The sequence below is a fragment of the Athene noctua genome, chromosome 1, assembly GCF_965140245.1.
Source record: "Athene noctua chromosome 1, bAthNoc1.hap1.1, whole genome shotgun sequence".
NCBI lineage: Eukaryota > Metazoa > Chordata > Aves > Strigiformes > Strigidae > Athene > Athene noctua.
In genome coordinates this window covers 249,884,498-249,906,602 of record NC_134037.1, presented here as the reverse complement: position 1 = coordinate 249,906,602, position 22,105 = coordinate 249,884,498, and the positions used below count along the sequence as shown (strand labels likewise).

At 41.7% G+C, this 22,105-nt stretch overlaps 1 protein-coding gene across 3 annotated transcripts; it reads left to right on the top strand.

Moving 5' to 3' along the window:
• The first annotated feature begins 5,140 nt into the window (after positions 1-5,140).
• On the top strand, positions 5,141-21,788 carry BIRC2 (baculoviral IAP repeat containing 2). Of its 3 annotated transcripts, XM_074916559.1 has the most exons (12): positions 5,141-5,268; positions 8,592-8,749; positions 10,536-10,577; positions 10,710-11,535; positions 13,023-15,114; positions 15,216-15,315; positions 16,511-16,589; positions 17,153-17,201; positions 18,250-18,492; positions 19,709-19,963; positions 20,126-20,167; positions 21,030-21,788. In XM_074916559.1, exons 5-12 carry the CDS (start codon positions 14,241-14,243, stop codon positions 21,221-21,223), a joined length of 1,836 nt encoding a protein of 611 aa, XP_074772660.1. In that variant the 5' UTR covers positions 5,141-5,268; positions 8,592-8,749; positions 10,536-10,577; positions 10,710-11,535; positions 13,023-14,240; the 3' UTR covers positions 21,224-21,788. The 3 variants fall into 3 exon arrangements, with proteins under 3 accessions (XP_074772660.1, XP_074772680.1, XP_074772671.1); XM_074916579.1 differs by lacking the exon at positions 10,710-11,535; XM_074916570.1 differs by lacking the exons at positions 10,536-10,577; positions 10,710-11,535.
• Positions 21,789-22,105: the final 317 nt, after the last annotated feature.

Genomic DNA, 22,105 nt, shown 5'->3' with positions numbered 1-22,105 from the left:
CTAGGTCACTGCTCCATACCCTTCGTTTCCAATGGAATAGAGACACGCAACACAAAAGACTCATCACGTCTAATTACATAAGAAGAGGTTATCAAACCCACGATCTTGATCTTCATTGTTGATTATAATTTAACTAATTTTTGATTCTGTGTTGTTTTGAGAGAAAAAAACGAATGGAGTAACTACCAAAACTACTTCTGTTTTCAAAAATAATTGACAGAGAAGAATTGATGCTGCTAGGCAAAGTTTGTTGGAAAAATACTTGTTTCTGTTAATCAACTGATACAAGAAAGATGGGTGAAAAACTCAAAGTTTAATCTGCAACACACAACTCTCTTCAGGTTCAATTACTTTTAAACTAGTGAGTGAGTGAGCCCGAGCCTCAGCATCCAGAACAGGTACATCCCATGTGGAGCTGCACACAGTGAGAAAGATCAGCATTTGAACAGCCAGAAATGTTTCCTAACCCTAATTTTCAGAGTCAACGCTCACAAAACAGCAAGTGGCTCAGTATGGCTGAAGAAGAGGATTCTCTGAAGTTAAAATCAGTGAGAAAAACCTATATAGCATGTGATGTGATTGCATTTATTGTATTAATTCTTGTAACGTGACTCTGTGTGGACAATTGCAATAGTATCTCTGAACTCTGGTTTCATGAAGAAACTCCAGGCATTCCCAGCACTCACCAGCACACGGGCGGTTAAATCCTTGCAGACAACGCTGTGCTTTGTTCTCCCTCTTCATACCAGTTTTTACCTTATTAACTTCCTGTGACCAGAAGCAGTGTTGAGGGTTAACAGCCTAATTTATAGCTTATGACCTGCTGATGTGCACAGACCTCTTAACCTTTAAATTCTGCATGAAGAGCCCAGGAACCAGCTCATGCTCCAGGAGTGTGGCCACATGCCAGGGACATAAGAGAGTTGTCCGCTGCACTGGGTGCCATGCCAGATACATGTGGTTGACTCTGAGTCAGACAGTGCCTGTGTTCTGCCAGGGCTGGACCTCTTCCAGTTCACAGGCTGCCCAGGAAACATGGATTTACCTGAATCCTGGCTTCTCCTTGTGCTGCAAGTCAACAAGACCTTCCAACTTCTCCTTCAGGGACAGAGATGGCTGTTCATGGTTCCCTTTTAGGGCACAGATGGGGAAAGCAGGGCTTTGTGGGCTCTGCGGTGACTGGGTGCAGGAGGTGATGGTGTGAGGGCTTTGGGGTAAGGGGAATGCCAAGGGGAAGGCAAAGGAGTGTCTGGCTGTGTCACTGCCCTCTCTTCACAAGCAGCTTTTTGTAGAGGTGTGTGGTCTGTAGCGCTTATGGTGACTGCAGCTACCTTGAGGAACCCTAGGGATGGACTTTCCCTGCCAAATACACTTCTGCTGAAAAAGCAGATGTTCACCACAGAAGAACTCTGGCTTTGCAGCAGTGGTGTGCCTCTCTCCTCTGAGTCCTTGGCTCCATGGGCTGGGGAGATCCATCTTAAGTCTGTGAACTCTCACATCCCTTCAGTGTCAAAGATGATTCCCACAAACTTTGAGGGTAATCCTGGCAAATTTCCTGCTCCCCCGGAAAGCTAGTTCCTCTGAAACCAATCTGAAACCTCACTGAGGATTCCACTGAAGCCTCTTTGGCAATAAAATCCCACTGTCACGCCGCATGATAGATCATACTCTGGAAAACGCAGCCCTTGTTGGGAACAGCCAGATCATTTCGATTAGCTTGACTACTTGTCTTGATGAAATCTGGCACCACAGCACACTTTGTAAGTGTGTCAAAAGTTAAAAGTTTCTACGAGTCTGAACCTGTCTGTAGACTGTTCAGCTTTCTAAAATCCTGATATGTGAAATACACTGTTGTGCTCTTCTGCAGGACTGCCCTCCCGATGAGCAGTTTATCACTATGCCCTCTCTTCCCATCTGGCCACCCAGACAGCAGTCACCTACTCCATTTTACTTGTTGGACATACAGAATGAGGATGAGATAGTGCTGCTAAGGTGTGAGATGGAGCTGCTATGACTGGTGGGTACCTGGATTTTCATGCTCAGAAGTGGCAGTGGGGACAGTGATACCCTGAGCCACAGAGAGGAGCAGCCCAATCCAAGAAAAGGTGCTCACTTCTTAGAAGATGCTCTTTGGGACCAGCTTGGGCCTTCTGGGCTGGTGTTTTATGAGCTCAGGCCTGACAAATGGACATCTACAGATAGTTTTTAGTCTCCTGCTAGGAGTATGTTATTGTCATAGCTCATTCTGTGTAATTATTCCAGTAAAACAATGATCCTTTCCTGATTATCTTCTTAAAAAAAACAAAAAACCCCAAGGCAGTGTATTTAAAAAAATCCAAACTAGCTCATAGGTTCTGTTCCCTGCCCCAGAAGGGAATGTATCAGTTTCATTTCTTTGCAGTTCTATCAAAACCTGTCCTTGATGAAACAAAAGTGAAAATGGGCAAAACCAAAAAGACAAAGGTATTTGAAGATCTGCTGTGTTTACTCATAATTTCCTGCTGTAGAATTTCTTGTACCTTCTGCTGCTCCTAGAAACGGCAGCAGAGTGCCGCAGACAGATCACAGGTCTGGTTCATGGGAACAACTGCTGGATTCCTGCCTTTGATGCATAAACCACACACTGAAAAGCATATAGATCTGGAGCAACCATTGCCTCATTTATCATTTTCCCTCGTCCACTGATGTTAGTTACGTTAGCCTCCTATAATGTTACAAAAATGTGAGATTAAAAACAGATTTGGGTTTTGTTATCTGTCCTAATAGCCTTGGAACAGGCTTGCTAGTGATTTTGCACTCTCACCTCCTTAGCAATCAACAGAGGAAAAGCAATTCAGGGTGGTGCATGTAATCAATTTTAAATGTCTATTTCAGGATTTAATAAAAAACATATCCTAAAAGCACCTCTTTCTTTTCATTTGACTATAAAGACTGACCAGCTCAGATACATATATATATATATCCTACAGCTCTTCTACATTTTACTAGATGATTCTCTCTTGCTAATTGCATCATTGTAACCTTTGTCCTTCTCTTGCCTGACACTCAAATTCTGCAGCCTTTTTTGGTGGTTCCTAAGAGTTTTGTTGGTCAGCAGCTCTTTTTGTCTTCAGAGCTGCTGTAGCATGCCTGCCTTCTATAGCTTTCCGTAGTGCCTGTTATAGTGTTATCACAGTGTATCACAGAAGACAAACATGTATTGCTTTGCAGAGGCTTGTCTTTTTTTCTATTTATTGAACAGGAGAAAATGATTTACCATTAATTTTGTACCTTATATTTGTCTATGAAAAAGGCATAGTCTTTCTTGCTGGGGCTGGGCAAATATACTGTAATGTGGGAAGCCTGACAACCTACAAATGATGTAGCTGACAACTTGTCAGCTGAAGAGTACTTGTGTGTATTAACTAAAGGGACAAAACTACATTTGAAAAACAGGATATTGTAGAAATGTGCTCATTTTCTGGGTGCAGAAAGGCTAGAAAGGACCTGACTGGAGGGGGAAAGAAAGATTTGAAAGGACAGAAACAAAAGACCAGCATTCACAATGTATATGTATTTCAACCTACAAAGCCTTGGCCCGTAGGTCTACATATCCAGATGCAGGATTGAGCAGTTTCATAGGCACATGCAGTGTTTCACTTCAAAACAAATTCATTTTTTAAGTACTCCATAGGAGCCAGCAGAAGGGAAATCACTGTGGTAACAGTGAGCGTGCTAAGGTCTCAAGTATGCTGAATCTTTTATAGTGATTGCTGCATATTGGGAAACGCAGCTTCAGAAGTGGTAACCTTGTGAACTGCCTAGGCATGAATACCACTATTGTTTCCAAGTGAGAAAAACAGACCCGCAGAAAACAGAGAAACTTCTACAGTGCTGGGCTGATGCCAAACTGTTGTATATTCTTTCAGAGGAAGATAACCTGCTTAATTTTGGATATGTTCTCACGGTAGCTTATTTTATGCTTATAACTGAGGGGCCAAGTGAAGGAGACAGTATTCTGGAGACTTACAGCATATGTTTGAAAAAGCTCAGACATAAACCAGGTTCATAGTTAGATATCCATTCAAAACTGTATTAGGAAGAGCTTTGAGATAGGATAAAAGTTAACTTTCTCTAAAATAAAACCAAGGAAGCCTTAAGGAAGTGGCAAGAAGGCCAGTATCAAACACCAAGGTGTTGGTACTTTATTCAGGCTCTTGCATTTGTACTTCTCAGTGGGCAGGTGGTGCTAGAAATGATGCTGTGTGCTTAAGGCTTTGAAACATTTGATACTGAGACATGTGGACTTCTTCTGTGCCAGCTCTTACATGATCATTTAATCTCCACTATTACCAGAGCCTGAAGAGACCACAACACCTCTAATTTCAGGACTGGTGGTTTTGTCCTTTTTTTTAAATATGCGCCTTACGCTCAGAGCCGGATAAAATCCATCTCATGTCGACTTATGACATTAATGTTTTCTAAAGTAATGATTTCTTAAAGCCCCAGAGGCTGGGGCTTCATTTTCCAGATGCTGTACAAGCATATTTCACCAGGTTTTCATTTTTGTTGAAAACACGCTCTCATTGCTTTTGTGTGTTAGCAATGGGGTATTTTGTTTCCTTAATCTCACATAATGGCAGGACAGGAGAATCTTAGTTTGTCCCTTCTCCTCATGTTCTTTGATTCCATCGATCTTTAGGACAGTGCTTTTCCAGCTGAAAATGGTCTCTCTCTGCTGAAATTACTCAACACAGTAAACAAATGACCCTTTGCTGTATGCTCTGTCTTGGCAGCACTGTGGGGTAATGAACTCAGCATCTAGCTCCCACTCCCCGAGCCAGCTGCACTCGCTGGCACTCTGAAATTCTGGCCCAAGAATGTCTCTATTTGGATGCAAACTCCACCCCCCAGCCCCCCTGCAAAAAAAAAAACCACAAAAACAAACAAACAAAAAAAAACACAAAAAAAAGCTTTGTTCATAAAATAAGGATTTGAGTGACCTTTTGGATTATCACAATTAGTGTTACTGAACTTCAGAGAATATATCCAGATTATTGTATGAGAGGCCCAGGTGGCGTCCATTACATAAACAGATAATCTGCTACCTGGGATGACTGGTACTGGCTGGTACTGGGACAGATGGATTTTAGGTCAATGCAGCCACCGGTTGATGCTAAATTAAGCCCTGTCAGGATGTTCTTTGTTTTCTGAGTCTGAGGTGGTCCTTCTGAATAAGCGCACCAGGAACAGAGCAGTTTTCCTTCCTACTCCACAAAAAGATAAGAAGTGAGTATTCAGCATGACATTTAGTGTGTGCGTTTTTGGCCTAATTTCGGCAACTTGTTATGCAATCTTTTTTTTGTATAAGAATGTATGTGTCTGTCCACTCTACCCCAATAACTTTTAAATTGTTTGACCAATTTAACAGCAAGTTTGTCAAAATTTGACAGCAAACTCCAGCCTCTGGAAACCCTGTCTTCTAACCTTTTCACTAAACAGCTTTTTATATTCACTCAATTAGCACTTGTCTGTGGCTCCCCACCCCCCCTGCCACTGTTACGTTTATCCAATGGGTATTGGTATGTGGGCCAATATTAAATTTGTAGCTGCTAGCCAAAAAAACCTATCTTAACCCCTTACCAAAGGCTCATCACCCTTCTTTCTGTTTTCTCTATGTTTTTCCTTCTAATATACTCTCATGAAAATATTAGAAATTTAACATAAAGTCCAAAGAAAACTCTTTTTTTTTCAGCAGTGCCATTAGATTACTTTTCATTTATTTACTCCCATAAGTGCCAAAAAGACAAAGGGTTTTCAGTACAACTATGACTCCTCTTATTTTTCAAAATATTCTTAAGAAACACAGTATTGCACAGCAGAATACAAAAAGGAAAAGCTCAGCTTCTCTGAGGCTGCAGTTTTACTACCATTTGGCAGCAGGATTAACCAAAGCAGCCCCTGCTCCTGTCATTGAATCCTGTGTCTGCTCCAAATGTTTGTGCCATCATTGTTCAAGTAGAGCTTATTTATGGTTTGTTCAGTTTGTGCACAGGGGTTTTTTTTTCTTTTGGTTTTGCTATAAACCACAGATCAGCTCCCCATTAGCTACATTGGGAACTCAGGCACAGAGCTCAGATTTCTGGTTTTGCTTCCAGAATTAAGGTTTTACTTCGCATGTGGCAACATAAGACTTAAGCACCTCTTTGCACACAGGTTTTTGGAAGTTAGTCAATTCCCATGTGCTTATGTGTCATTTGAAACTGTGATGCAGATACTTTGGAAAACTTCGCCTTGTATCTGTAACCTCTAAATGGATGATTTAATTTCTGAGGTAGATGGCCTTTTAAACAGAGTATTTCATCACAGCAATGACCCAGTCACATGCAGTCACATTTAGTGTGTTTCACAAACCACTTGTATCTTCCTGAACCTAATAGTAGTCTTAGTAATAAACCAACATAAATAAACAGTGTCACATCTGATTTTCTTTTAATTGAAGGAGTACTGACATAAAAGATTCCTAAAGAACGTGAATAGCAACAGCTAGTTCAACTAAAGCAAATTAACCACCTTAGGAAGGATCTAAAATTTGCAGAGAGATGATGGGGAATGATCTATTTCTAGAGAAAGTAAGGAGTCAAAGTAGACAACCTGCTGTTTAGAAAGACAACTCCTCTGGAAGAACCGCAAAGGTGGAGCTCTGAATTACATAAATTGATGCTGTTGAAGAGTAGCCTTTTGATTTCCTTGATGCATAGGTGGTCCTCTTCCCACCTAAATGTGGCTTATTTTAGTCTAATCATCTCTGTTTTGGCATTCTTCAAGTTCCTAACTCCTGCTGAATTAATATTTATTATACTATCAGGAGAACGAAATTATCTTTCTAGATGGAGACAGTAAAATTTAGAAAAGTGAGCAGATTCTCAGATCTAAAAAGGGAATTGTACTCAATATTCAACAAGATTTTCCTGCAATTCATTCCAACTCTTTTTTATCCTCCAAGTGAATAACAACAAAAGAGATTTTCTGATTGAAAAGCCTCAACTTATTCAGTGGGGCTTTAATATGTTCTTGAGACTGCCTATGGCTTATGGGAGAATTTATCTGAGCATTAAATGTGAGAAAAGAAAACCCACAACTGATTTAGATAAACTTTAACATTTGTACTTGAGATCCTTTGTGTAGGAGGATATGCAACACAAAACTGTCTGGGTGCAAAGGGAATGGAAACTTTCCAGATTGTGACTGTACTGACCTTCAGCAGGGGAGTAGCAAGATGTATGCTCTGGGTTATGGGGCTTTTTTTCTTGAACATGTGAGGTTATTACAATGAGTCATGGATGCCCTTAATGCCTAAATAAGATATTTGTCCTTTGCGAGGTTTTTACCCATTTTTTTGCTATATACCCAAATGCAACTAAAAAAGTCTCATTAAAAAAAATATAAAGTAGTAGTTACTGCTGGTCTAGACGTATTGCTTGTCTAAACTGCCCTGTTGCTGTGTTTAGTCAAAATAAAGTGGGCAGTTTGCATCCACCTAGATTATCAAAACAGTTTGATCTCATGTTTATAGGATGACAGAACTAATCTGCTCTTGGCTTTATTTGTAAATTAAATAGATAGTGAAACTTTATCTACAGTTAGTATTTTCTGTCTCAGACTGGCTTTTCCTGAGTTTTCCTTAATATCTATTTTTTTCCTATTTCTCTCCTCATTATCGTCCTCTTATGTCCCGAGTTGACGAGCCACATCTTCCAAAGAAAATTTGGTCAGTAGTGTTTTGCGGAATGTTAATTGCCATCTTAGATCAGTTTAACAGACTGCCTCCTTACTGCCGGAAAGGGGTTGGTGCTCACAATGAAGCTAACCTCCCAAAGTTCAAAATAAGTAGATCATGTTCCATGGAAGCATTTGATACCTTTGGGAAGCTGAAAAATGTAGGCACTAGCTAGTGATAACTGTGTTTATTTTTTAATACTGATTTTATAGATTTGTGGAAGAGTGGGTAAAGGAGTTTCCTTCCATCTCTCACTTCACTAGCTGAGTTGCATGGCTCCTTGATGAAGCCTTGTGAGGCCTTGGAGAAATGCCTTGTTTCTCACTCCTAAAAGCAGCTTGGAATGAAGATAATTTCTGTTATTTCTATATATCAACAGTTAGACAGGATATAGATCAGTTGAGGTAACACATTTAATGTTTGAGGGAGTACTTTTTCTTCACCTAACTGAATGCTTGTCCCTAAGACAAAGAAGCAACTACAGGTTACATTCTTGGCTAGGTTTAAAGATCACAGCAGTATTACTGAAACTGCAGATTATGCTGTATCTTATCCTCAGTAGTGCTGACATGATGAATTTGCTAATTTGAGCTGGTTGTATCTCCAGAAAACATCGAAGATAAAAATCACAGTTAATATTTGTGCATGTCAGGTTGTTAAGGTTGTGCATGTATAATTGGTAATGTTGAAATCCTAGCCCGATGGTCTGGCAGTCACTTATGGTGGTGAGAAACTAGGTAACAGTATTCTTCCTGTAATTTATGGGAGAGAAGAGCAGTGGCAATGGAAAGGCAAGTTAACAGTGCCTTTTCTCCCTCTCTCCCCTTCATAGATGTTAGGGGTGTGTTACAGAGGCGCCGTCAAAGCCAGATGTTTTAATGCTGTGGAAGATGGTAAACCGGAGAAGGCATCAGGGAAGGATGACAGCATGGGGAGACTGCCATGCATGAGGCTTCTCGGAGAAGACTTCTGGACATACAGTTACATCAGGTACTTCAAGTGCCATCTGTGCTCCATGATGCACTCGATAATGCACTCATGGAGGGTCACTGCATTCCACCTCCAGAGATTTGCTGTATCACCTTTGCTGTTTCAGTTAACATTGCCATTAGGTTGATTTTCATAAACACTGGTAATGTGGCAGCCATGCTTTTATTAGCACTTCAACCTCTGTGATTAGCTGGGACTCCTTAAGAAAGCAGTTTCCTCTGGTTGAGGACAGCTTTATCTGAAAGCATCCTTCTTCCCCCCCTCTCCAGAGCTAAGAGTCTGCAGAACAGAGTGCCTTGTTTCAGTTTATCAGTCCTACTATTTTTAGGTCAAGACTGTGATCTTGGAAGCTTGTTGCAGCAGGGAAAAGGGCTGGAATAAGGATCAGTCCCACAGTCTGAGAACCAAAGCCAAAGCCTGCATTTAGCTTGGGTAGGACTTAAGCACCACTGGTGTCCTCTGCCTCTGGAGAGTTACCTCGGTCCCAGGTTGAAGCCAGACTCAGGATGCTGATGATAATATATTGTTCCTCAGGAATTTCAGTCCTAAGAAAAAGCCTTTAGTTATGTTAGTCATTCATGTATCTGGGGAAAGGACTATCAATCATTGCAGCTAAGTAGGTGGGGAAAGTTCCCTCATCTCTTTCTCTGAAGAGCAAAGGAATTGCTGGGAATGGAGAACTGGGGGAACTGCTACTAGACTCGAAGAGACAAAGCAAGCAGAAAGAGCTTGGTAGCTCAGGGCAGCTACACCTATTTTTCTGCTAATACAAGCATTTTAGCCTGCTTTTTTGTTCCTCCCCCTCCCTTCCTCCTCATTGCGTGAGGCTTGCCAAGCAGAAAGGGAGGGCCTGAAACTGCTCGCCTTGAGGCCTGGGAGGGGAGGAAAGAGCAGTTTATATTGCCAGATTGGAAGGAGGCTGAAGGGTACAGAAGGGCAAAGGGCAGATACGTGGCTGGGGGTGGTGTGGCACAAGGGAGGGAGGGATGCAGGCTGCAGAGAGTTAAGGAGGAACACTGGATTAATTAGCCTTGGGAGAATGTATGGTAAAAAATCAAGAATCTGTTACAACAGACTCAGTGTAACTTCATCCGGGGAGTCCTGCTTGAAGTCCCTAAACTGGGAGCATCCCCAGCTTGCTCTGCAAAAGTAAACCAGTTGCAAGAAAAGCCACACACATGTACATATACAGAGCTCAGTTCCTTATGTGACATTAAGCAGTTCCCTATGTGCAATAAAACTCTGACATCCCCATCACTCTTCAGGTACGGTATTTGGAGAGCTGACTCAGTTTTTGAACCTGTAGCCCTGTCTTCTCCACGTCAGCAGCTTCCTTAAAATGACACATCAGTAACCTGATAACCATTTTAAACTTCTAAAAGGAGTTTTTAACCTAGGTTTTTTTTTGTGCAACTGCTGAAACAGCAAATGTTTCTATGTCTGTAATTATGTGAAGTTAAATGGTGTTTCAGTAGTAGCTGTACTACACTAGCTGTCACTGCAGCTAGATGTTGGAAATGTGACAGATAGTATTGTTATGTATGATAAATGTCATCACATATGACAGGAAATTTGAAACAGTTTTAGAAAATATATGAATGAGTCTATTGCAAATTCATTTTACTGGAACTGTTACAGAAAATTACCCGCTCGTGTCATAATGCTCTGTTCAGTTACACTTCCTTGATTTTTACTCTTCAGTTCTCAGTTGTGTAAACACCCTACTACAGTTCTGTCATCACAAAATGGGGCTTTTTAAAATCATGTATCTGCTGTCTCTTTATAGGAAATGACAGACCATGACTGTGCTGGGAGATTTTGAGCTTCGGTCAGTGTTCTGGTACCTGCTGTGGAAGTTTTTCAGATTTCTGTATGCAGAAATACTGCCTTAACCCCCCCCCCCCCAGTGGAAATTTATGTTCTATTTTGTCTTCCTCCTGTTCTTCCCCGTGACTTTCAGTGACTGAAGTCTTTTCATCGGTCATGTTGTTCCCCGTCTTGCCGTCTGCAGAGCTGCCTCGAGTAGGAAATCCGGCCAAGCAACTGTTTTCGGCTGGTGCCAAACTGCGGGGTTTGCGGCAAGTCCCGTCCTCGCCGCCCCTGGACACTGCGAAGCCGTTCGAGGGGGCTGTGCCGGCAGCCGGCGGCTGTGGGGGGAGCGGAGCCACGGCAGAGCCGGGCTGCGCTCCGAGGCACCCGGCGAGGCCGCCCCGTGCCCCGGCCGCTGCCCTTCCCGGCGGCGGGGCGCACAGGCCGCCCGCGGGGAAATCCCCGGGCCGGGCCGGGCCGGGCCGCGGGGGAAGCACACGCTCTGCTGCCGGGGCTTCCCCGCCCGGGAGGAAAGTACCTAACGTCCCCGCTGGCGCCGGCGGGGCCGGGGCCGCCCTCCCCCGCTCCCTGCGGCTCCGCGAACGAGCGAGAGGGCGGCGAAGCCGGACGGAGGAGCCGGCTGGCCGCGGGGCTGAGGGGCGCGCACAGCCCGGCGCCCGGCGGCCCCCGCCGGCGGCCGCCACACCGCGGCGCTCGCGAGGAAGGGAAGGAGGGAGGGCCGGCACCGCCACCCCGGCGGCTGCCCTGCCCCGGGCGGGGCGGGCGGGACACGTCAGCCCGCGCAGGCGCCCGGCGGCCGCCGGAGTTTTCCTGGCGCGGTGCCTCCCCTCGGAGCGTCTCTGGTGGAGGCGGTGCCGGCCGGGGGCGCGTCTCCCCCCGCGGCCCCCCGCCAGGCACCGTATATAGGCTGGGGCGCGCACCCCGCCCGCCCGCTGCGGGGGGCCCGCCCGGACGCCGTGAGTACCGGGGGGAGTGGGGGTGCGGCGACGGTTCGGCCGCGGCCTGCTGGGGCCTCTCTCTCTGCCCCGGGCCGCGGCCTGTGGCGCGGCGGCTCTCCCGAGGGCAGCCCTGCCTCCGGGAGCGGCGCTGGGCGGCTCCCAGCAGCCCGCGGTCGCGGTGGCAGCGTGAGGGCGGCGGAACGGCGAGCGCGGCCGCCGGGAAGGGCCGGCGCGGGCGGGTGGGTGTCGCGGAGGGCGTGCGGCCGCGCACAGACCCCGCCGGGGGGATTGCGGCGCCCAGGATCTGTAGGGCTTAGCGAAGGGTGCTTAGAAGGTGAAGTTGTTTTGCCTGCTTCCTGACACAAGAGCAGAGTAATATTAAACTGAGTTTTGAGGTTACTGTGCTTTGAATATCGCTGCTCTGTACTTAAATAACTTCCCGGTGTCGTTGCAGGATAATGGAAGGGAAAAAAAACAGAATCAGAGCAGTTGGGTGACTGAAAATCAAGGATGCTCAGGGGCTATAGTGGAGGATAATGTTAGAAGAGCGTTCGGCGGAAAAGGTCCACAGGGTCTCAGGTTTAAGTGATCCGAAACGTTTTAGGTTTATCAGGGTCTCAGCTCTGATACTTCTAGCATTTACTCTGAGTTATCTGACTTTCTTCAGTACAGAAACTGGCTTAACCTCTTGGACTGGTGTCGTTCATGTATGTTGATAGCTTGGTCCTACAGTCTGTGTTAAAGAAGTGGATTGACCTAAGGCATTTGTAACTCATTTCCTCAGTGATTAAGAAGCTAGTAAATAGTGTGACCATATTAAGAACAAATCTACTAAGAGCTCTTGAGATGAGTAGGAAATGCTTTGCTGTTTTCCAGTAGGTGATTTTTCTAGGGCTGTGTCATCGTGACAAGAGGTTCTGTTTTTGACTCTTTCCTGGAAGAACTTTTTAGGAACTGATACTGTAAAACAGACTTCTGCATGTGTATACATGAATAAATATAAAAGTATATGCTGAAAAACTTCTGAACTTTGTCTCTTACCTGAAATTTTTGGTCAAGTTCAGTTTTGCTGTTGTGCTGTGCTTCAGCTATCATCAGATTTACCTAAAGAAGAGATTCCAGTACTCCTTATTTAAGTCACTGTAATAAAACCGGTTCTTCATTGTTTGAAAATTCACAGGCTTAAACCAATTTAAATGGATGCAACTTCTTTAGTACAAGATCTTACCCTTAGTTATACAGCTTGTGATCAAGCAGCCTAATTTCATCCATCTGCCCAAAAAGTTATGCTTGTGGGTTATAAAGTTTTGCAAATGTGTCAGTAACAGGAAAATTAAGTGTGTAAAATACACTTCATATGACAGTATATGAAGTTGACTCCCTGCAACTTTCTAGCTAACATTACAGAAAAGCTTACATTGAGATTTCAGTGTTTCTGTTTGTACAGACATTACATGCACCTCATTTTGTATATTCTGAAACACTCCTCTCTTTCTTCCTTACAGGTTTTGTTCCGCCCGAAAGAATTAAATGATTGAAACTATAGATACTTCCAGTTTCTTCTTGTGAACAATCAAGATCAATATGGAGGCGTAGGCACCTTAGACGGGACTTCAGTCTGAACTCTGGGAGGTAGTTCTGTGCACAAATAAAGAAACTAAGGCTTCAAAATTATTTTTTTTTTTAATCTGAGGATTCTATTTGTTTCTGTATGCCATAAACATGGCATACAGAAAAAACTTAATTCAACAGTATAAAGCATTAGAATGTCCCGACACAAGCCAATTAATTTATGTTAAATGTGATAACTCTATACTTGTAACTAAGGCACCAGGTTAAAACTGATACGCTCTGTTCAGTCTGTGCTGACAATGTTATAGACAGAAAAATCTGGGGCTATTCCAGGCTTGTTAATTAAGACAGTTCATCCTTGTCAGGGACAGCGTATAGGATTTGTTTATCTCATAGCTGAATATTCAATATATGTGAAGTTAAGTATAAACTAACTTCTTTGTTCTTAACAAGTACTACAACAATATGCAGAAGTTGAGGGGTTTTTTAGAAGCTTAGTAGTAGCAAACATACCAGATGAGTTCAGGGGCTCTCTTTTTGTATGCCTTTTCAGCTTGATAAACCATTATTTTCAGCCTCCCTATGAGGTTTAAAACTGAAAATCTTTACATGTGTATAAGCTGCATATTTATCAGCTGTCTAGGATGAAATAGTTCTTAAATCACTTAACGTATGTTCTGGTTAAAAATTATGTTATTTTAGTTGCCCCCCATTTTAGTTTCTTTATTGACAAAGGGTTTTGATAAAGCCATTTGAGGTTGTTCCCCCTGCCCCTGCCTGTATCCCACCTCCACTAGCCTGACAGATTGCTAGTGCTCTCCCAGATACACAGTACGAGGCAAGCACGTGACGCCAATATGATTCAAGGGAGGGTCCTTTTTGACGTGCTTGCTTTAATTGTCAAAATGGGGTGGGACAGCTTTTGCACTGAAAGCAGTTGTGTAAACTGAAGTATAAGAGCTTCCCTAGTGTTTTAAGGCTGTTAATCATGAAGCTAATTCTATTCACATACGCGTTCAATATTGCACATTGAAGTATTTCATTTTCAGGTTCCTACCTTTGTACAGGCAGGGGTTATTCCAAATTGCCTTTAATGCACACAACTACCTCCCAGAGGAAGACTTGTCCCATTCTTCCAAAAGCAGTCCATTATGAACATAATGGAAAATAGCCCTTTCTTGGCTAGCGTCATGAAGCAGAGTGCTTTGTGTGGTGAACTGAAGTATGACTTATCCTGTGAACTCTACAGAATGTCGACCTTTTCTACTTTCCCCATGAACGTACCGGTGTCAGAACGGAGTCTTGCTCGGGCTGGGTTTTATTACACAGGTGTGCAAGATAAAGTTAAGTGCTTCAGTTGTGGCTTAACACTGGACAACTGGCAACCAGGAGATAATGCTATGGAAAAACATAAACAGCAGTATCCTAGCTGCAGTTTCGTTCAAAGCATGCTTTCAGCTAACAACCTCGGACTGTGTTCTCGTTCTGCCTTTTCACCTCTGGTTGCAAATAGTCTCTCACCATCTCTACATTCCATAACACTTTCTCCAAGTTTAGAACAAGTTGGATATTTCAGTGGCTCTTTTTCCAGTTTTCCTCAAGACCCGATAACTACTAGAGCAGTTGAAGACCTTTCATTTTTGAGACCTAAACTTCACAATCCATCTATGAGTACAGAAGATGCTAGACTACGCACTTTTCACTCATGGCCGCTGACGTTTCTCTCACCCACTGATCTGGCTAAGGCTGGACTTTATTACTTGGGGACAGCAGACAAAGTTGCTTGTTTTACCTGTGGTGGTCAGCTGAGTAACTGGGAACCAAAAGATAATGCTATGTCAGAGCATCGGAGACACTTTCCAAACTGCCCTTTTGTGGAGAACGTTACCCGAGACCTGCCAAGTTTCAATGTGTCAAATGTGAGCATGCAAACTCATGAGGCACGTGTTAAAACATTCATAAACTGGCCAACTAGAATTCCGGTTCAGCCTGAACAGCTTGCAGATGCTGGCTTTTACTACGTAGGTAAGAAAAAATGATATGTCCTATTTTATTTGTATTGCTATGTCAGCGCTTACTTTAAATTGTGTGAATGTTGCTAGATATTTTGCCTTGTTTTTTTAAAGGCCGCAATGATGATGTCAAATGTTTTTGCTGTGATGGCGGGTTAAGGTGCTGGGAATCTGGAGATGATCCATGGATTGAGCATGCAAAGTGGTTTCCAAGGTAACTGGCAAAGTCTTTTACCATAATTTGTACACATCCTGAAATATTTTTTGTCAGATATATACTGCACGTAACAGTTTTGTTTAACTTTACCCTATGAAGTGCAAACTCATTCTTTCATTTGGATGTATTTCATGTACCTCTATTTAAAGGCTCCGAAGTGCTAAGGTGGCCTTAAATAAAACATTTCTTCATTAAGCATGGTATGTGATGCTTTCCACTTCATAATTAAAAGCATCCCCAAATCACTATTAGCAAGTGAGGCTGCATTGTTAATGAGCATACTTAGCTAAAAGGGAAGCAGTCAGAAAGCAGACTAAGGAGAGTACAAGTAGAGAAATGAATTAGAAGGAACATCCAGCTCCCTTGGTCTAGTTCTGTGCCCATGATGAATGCTCTTGAACCAGTTTTTCAGCTCACGTGGTTTAGTTTCTTAGGTGTGGAAAGGCTTGTGAAAAAGGTTTCAGTGGCTGTTTAATATGTCACTATTGGAAAAATGGCAGAAACAACTTTTTAATGTCTGCCATAATTAAGTGGCAATTGCATACCTAATTGATATCTCTACATACATTAGTGATAGAAATAGCTGCACTTAGTGTCAGGAAGGCTAATAATAATTCTTCACATCTTAGATCTCCAACTAGCCTTTCATGGGCAATTTACCAGCTACTGTTGGACTACATGATGTATGGAGAGTTAGATGACACCTTTCTTTCCTTCAGTGTTATGCCTGTCCGTAAATGTACTTAAGAGATACAACTCTGCGTTAGTGAAGCAGATCTGGCTTTGATAGTGATGTTAAATTTTGTTAACTTCTTTAGAGTGATTTGAGTAGGAGAGAAGAATGGTGAGATGTGAGATAGAAACAGTTTATCACTGCATCTTGTAGTGACACTGACATGGTATCATTTCTCATGACACACCATTAGAAGTGGTAGCAGAATGTAAAGCTGCTGCATATATATATATATATATATATATATATATATACATAAGCCTACTGACTGCTGAACATCATGGAAAAGCTTTATTAAAGTGTCACCGGGCTTCCAAGTAAGAGAACTCTTTCCCTTCTGAAGGGAAAGAAACGTGTATTTAAGTTATACTATGTTACTGTAAACTCTTTAATTCTTCTGTATTTCTTTTCCTTTGGCAAGTAGAGAGTATAATTCAATACACTTTTGTCAAATTTCAGGTGTGAGTATCTGCTTCGTGTAAAAGGAGGAGAATTTGTAAGTCAAATTCAGGCCAGGTTCCCCCATCTTCTTGAACAGGTAAATTTTACTGTTCTGTAACTTTGGTTTTCCCTTGTTGAAGAGTGCTGTGGTTTCTTGTGGGAGTTTGGTCCATCCTTCTGCCTTATTTCTGCATATATTTCTAATTGGTTTCTAACACAATAAATGCTCTTCATGAGCACAAAGATGAAACCAGTGCTGAACCACGGCTAATGGGCATGGACAGGTAGAGTTTAACCTGTACAATGTACTTATGGAAAGTGTTACGAGGCAGTGAGCTCTTTTGTGTCGGGAGAGGGAAGTTCTGATGATGCTAGTTTCAGTCAATAATGCAGGTCAGTAGTAGTAGGACAGCCTGAATTATTTCTATCCATAACTCTTCTGGCAAGGGTAAGCCAAACTTCCCTTCATGGAAGTGGTCAGCACTAACTTTATATTGATTATATAGCTGCAAAGATTTGCAGACTTGTGTAACCAAGTACTTAACAGGTACCATTCAGATAAAGAGCTTATCAAGTTAATGAGAGATGAATGTGTTAGGAGGGTGTGTAGGGGAAAAAAGCAGTACTTTGGTACTAATGTAGTTCTGTTGTGTTCCACAGCTCTTATCGACCTCTGATACGCCTGTAGATGAAAACACTGATCCCCCAAGTATGTATATTAAAGCATGTTTTTAAATTTCCTTATAATTTTGCAAACTTAATAATTGGCTATCCAAGCTAACTTGCTTAACAATTCTTAGATTTTCTTGGAAACAGTTTTGTAAGTATTTTCTAACATGATAAAAGTTAGGTAGCTTCAGTGGTGTATGGACAATGGTATATGGACAAAACTTCAAGGAAGAACCTTTAAGGGACTTTTATCTTTCATTTTCCTTATTTTTATACTAGCAGCTCACATTAAGATTTTTGATTTTTAAATGCTTGGCATCTGCTGTATTTGTGGTTTTTAATTTCAATGGTTTGGTTAAACAGAACACGACAATTTGACATTTGTTAAACTGACCCATGGTATTGAACTTGGTGGAACAGTTGCTGGAGGGAGTCATGTCTGTGCAGTTATGCAACTCCATTTTTAGGCACATGGCTAGGTAAATGCTTTGAATTGACCAGTGGTGGTCAAGGATAAGGTGGGACAAGCTGATAAAGTGAAGTCTTTCTGTGCTGGACTCTGGTTATGGTGGAAATAGGCCCCTCCCAGAGGGCGAGTGGGTTATGCTATCATAACCCCTCCTGGCTGAGGACAGTGAGTCAGAATCCCACGTGTCTGGTGCTTAGTAAGTTGAATGGAAAATTCTGATCAAGAGCTGGAACAGAGCAATTGTTTGTACTGTAAACTTGAAATTTTCATTTCTTTCCTGCCCCCCAAGATATTTTTCAAGGCTGAACTTATAAATGACCAAGTATAAAAAAGCTGCTGAGATACAATGGAATTCTCTGTGGTTTCTCTGGATTATCCTAGACTTCAGTGTAGGCCTGACACGGGGTGACGTTTATCACAGATTCAATCCAATTGCATCTAAGTAACTGGCTTCCATTTTTAACTACTTAAGAAGAGTTTGTTTAAGCATTGAAACTTTTTAATGCTAGATATTCATGTATATAAGCATGTGTGTAGGCAATGTTGATGTGTCTGACTTCTGGATTGTATAGGTATTTTATTCTTTATATTATACATGGTGATCTTCCTCTTTGATCAGTTATTCATTTTGAACCTGGAGAGTGTCCTTCAGAAGATGCAATCATGATGAACACGGCTGTGGTTAAAGCTGCCTTGGAGATGGGATTCAGTAGAAGGCTCATAAAGCAAACAGTGCAAAGTAAAATCTTGGCCACTGGAGAAAACTACAAGACTGTTAATGATCTTGTGTCTGATCTGCTGACTGCTGAAGATGAGAAGAGGGAAGAAGAGAAAGAGAGACAATTTGAAGAAGTGGCATCAGGTATGCATAAGGCTTGAGTAAAGGTGAAAGCAGAAGTGGTTTGTATTGCATATTGTTTTTATTATTATTTTTATTCACTAAGTGATTTAGTTTAATTGCTATTAGGATCAGCTTCTGTAAAAGCATTGTCAGGATATCTGTATGGAACTAGCAGTTTGGAAATTGTTTCATTCCTTTTCAGGAGGATAGTTCATACAGGTGCCGACGGTTTGGAATCACATGATTCCCTGCACAGGAACAAAGCCATACTTCTTAAAATCTGTGTGCCTTTATATTGCTGTTATTAAAATAAATGGAACCAAAACACTTTCCTTGGCACCCTCTAGTAATTTTTTCCAAATTTGCCTACTCTTTTTAAGCTATGTGAATCAGTGAGCCATCATATCCACCTCCTAGAAGAGGCCATGAACGTTTCCAAACAGATTCTATAAGGTGCACAAAGGTCTGTTTATCTATGTCAGACTAAACCATGTAGGTCAGCTATTTAACAGTGTTTATTTGATGTGTCTTTACCATTCCTTGTTTTAGTAGTGTGTAAGTTTTGAAGCCTAAAAATTCCTACTCTTTGAGTCAGTGAAGCAGTAATGAAACTTCTCAATTATAAATTGACTGCTTATTTCCTACTTGCATGTTCTATCAAAAAAGTATAGACAGATTCAGCCATTAAATCTTAATGGAAATTATTATTTTGTTGTTTGTGATAGACTATCTTTAAAAAAATAATCTCCCGGGTCTGATTGGGCTGTACTTCTGGTTTTCTTGCACATAATTTTGTTGAACACCTCTTAGAAAAGCTTGATTCTGTCTACATCTCAGACATGATTTTGACTGCCGCTGATTAGAGTTAACCTGTTGGTAGTCAGTGAGTTAGCACTGGTGTTATGCAGAGGTGCTGTTTTTTCTTTGTGATTCTGCAGAGAACATTAACTTTTACTAGTGTGAAGTTAGACAGGATCCCCTCAGGTAGTTTAACCTGGAGATGGGAGCAGGAGATTTCATTGGTGAAAAGTCTTCAGCTCGGAAGCTGCTTGTGTGTGGTTTTCTTAAGTCTGTTCTTTATGTGAATATCACAAAAATTCACTGAGGTATCTATAAATGATGTGTAGTCAGTGAACATTTCAAGTAGAGTTTAAAGAATATATTAATTCTTGTTAAGCAGAAATGCAACTTGGAATGGTGTATTCCTAACAAATATCTGATCCCCTTTGCATTCCAGATGATTTGTCCTTAATCCGGAAGAATCGAATGGCTTTATTCCAGCGTTTGACATGTGTACTTCCAATCCTTGGGAGTTTACTGTCAGCCAAAGTGATAACGGAACTTGAGCACGATGTTATTAAGCAAAAGACTCAGACACCATTGCAAGCAAGGGAACTGATAGATACAGTTTTAGTGAAAGGAAATGAAGCAGCCAGCATATTCAGAAACTGTCTACGAGACTGTGACCCTGTACTGTACAAAGATTTATTTGGTATGTCTGGTTTTTGTTGGTTTGTATTTTTTTAAGTATGTAAGTTTATAGAAGTAACCAGTGCTGTCATAGCAACCTAAATATTAAAAAAAAAATAAATAATCAGGTGCTTTGAATGTAGATGAGTCAAATGATTAGGATCTTTTTTTCTTCTTATTTTAGTGGAGAAGAACATGAAGTATGTTCCAACTGAAGATGTTTCAGGTACCTTAAACTCTACCTTCTTACTTTAAAGGGTACTGTGAGACAAATAGTTAACATCGTAAAAAAGAAAATGACCTTGGTTAAGAAATAGATTCTGTGGTTTGCACTCTGTAATTCTGCTTTGGTAAGATGCATTTACCTGAAAAAGTGAAGTGCATGCACAGACTTGCAAGCAAGTCTCACATCTATCTGCCACAAGCTGTATCCTGTGCATTACATGTGCTTTTGCACTGTAGGAGGTCGAGCTTTCTGGAGCTCAGCAATTCAAGCATGTGCTGGATTTGATCCCGGTACAAGCTGTCATTCAGGCGTTTAGTAAAGACTGGACTGTGAATAGTAGGTTAGCATTTCACTGCAGGTATCACGATCTCTGCTTTTCCAAAGTGGGTTATAGGTGTCCTAAGATCTAGCTTGACCAACAGCTGTATAGATAAAAGCTTGTCAGACATGAGGTTGAGTTTGCTCTGATTCTTAGGCCTGTAGTTTAATATGTTAATAGACTGCAGAGAAGTATACAAGCCTGAATATAGCTCACTTCCACCAGCCAGGCTGTCTGTGCTCTATGCTTCTAATACCCAAGCAAGAAAAGTACAGCATTTGCTAAAATGTAAACATTGATTGGTTTGAAGAACTGCAGTCGGCCACCAATTCCCAAGCTGTTTGTCTCACAGAAGTGGAAAGTACAAACTAGTTCTTTGCATACCACTTTCTGAGCTCTGGAAAATGTACTTATTTTCTCACTGCCATCTAGATTTAGTGAATACAGGTAGGGACATAAAGGGTGAAATGGAACATGGCTCTATTCTAACTAAAATGCACATATATATTCAGGCTTCTTAAAAAAGGAAATAATTTTTTCCAGGTTTACCCATGGAAGAACAATTAAGAAGACTGCAAGAGGAACGAACATGTAAAGTTTGCATGGACAAAGAAGTTTCTATTGTTTTTATTCCATGTGGTCACTTAGTGGTGTGCAAAGAATGTGCATCGTCCCTTAGAAAATGCCCTATTTGCAGGGGGACAATAAAGGGTACAGTTCGTACATTTCTTTCATAAAGAGGGAAGCTTGCAAAATGTCTTTGCTCCTGTCATCCTCCAGCTGCTGAAGCTTAAGCCACACTGTCTTACGAATGGAAAACTGTGGTATAGAAGATAATTAATCAACTACCTAACACCATTATGTAATAGTAAATCGTATCATCATTATGAATATGCTATGTCTTCCTTGCCAAAGCCTGTTTCTGTTCATAAAACTAACTCAATACTAAGGTGAGATTTCTGCAGCTTTCCTCTCTGAGTAAGGAAAGCAGTTTCACTAGTATGCCATTTTGAATAAAGAAACCTTTCTGGTTGAGTTCCTAAAATAGAACTTGGCATAACTCTTGTCATGAGTTTCCTCCGTGTGGCTGTGAGGAAATACATGAAGATTGCTGTTAACTTCAGCTACTGTTTTGGTTATGTTTTGGCTTTCTTATGGACTTGAGGAGGAAAGAGGCTGACTGTTGCAGGAACAGCAGGGCATTTTTTTTTAAGTTCTGTTCATGTCTTGTTCATGACTTGTGTAATATGTGTTATTAATAGTTTATACAAAGACTGAATTAAAATACTTCTGCTTCTCAAATGAGTGCTTGTTTACTCTGTTCCTGTTGTTGGCTTTTCTCTGTAGACTGCAGTGGCTAGAAGGCTGTCTTCTCCTGACCAAAATTTGGGGGGGTTTGCCTGCAGTAGTACCATAAAAGTTAATTCTGTGTCTCTTTCATTTTTGAACAGGAAAGTGAGCTTCTATACTGCTTGGTGATTGCCTCTGGTAATGTAAGGGGTTCAGATTTTAATCCTTTTTTGAAAAACAACCCCCCCAAATAAAAACCCTAACAGCATCTGGTACTTCCTTTTGTCTGATTTTTCAAAGGATAGAAATCCTGGCTGGGAGTGGTCCTC

What these genes read in the sequence shown, in the direction of transcription:
- BIRC2 (XM_074916570.1), top strand. Translation starts at nt 14,241, where the DNA reads ATGAACATAATGGAAAATAGCCCTTTCTTGGCTAGCGTCATGAAGCAG. An exon ending in TCCCCCATCTTCTTGAACAG is followed by an intron (nt 16,590 to 17,152) that starts GTAAATTTTACT and finishes TGTGTTCCACAG; the next exon opens with CTCTTATCGACCTCTGATAC. An exon ending in TGAAAACACTGATCCCCCAA is followed by an intron (nt 17,202 to 18,249) that starts GTATGTATATTA and finishes CTCTTTGATCAG; the next exon opens with TTATTCATTTTGAACCTGGA.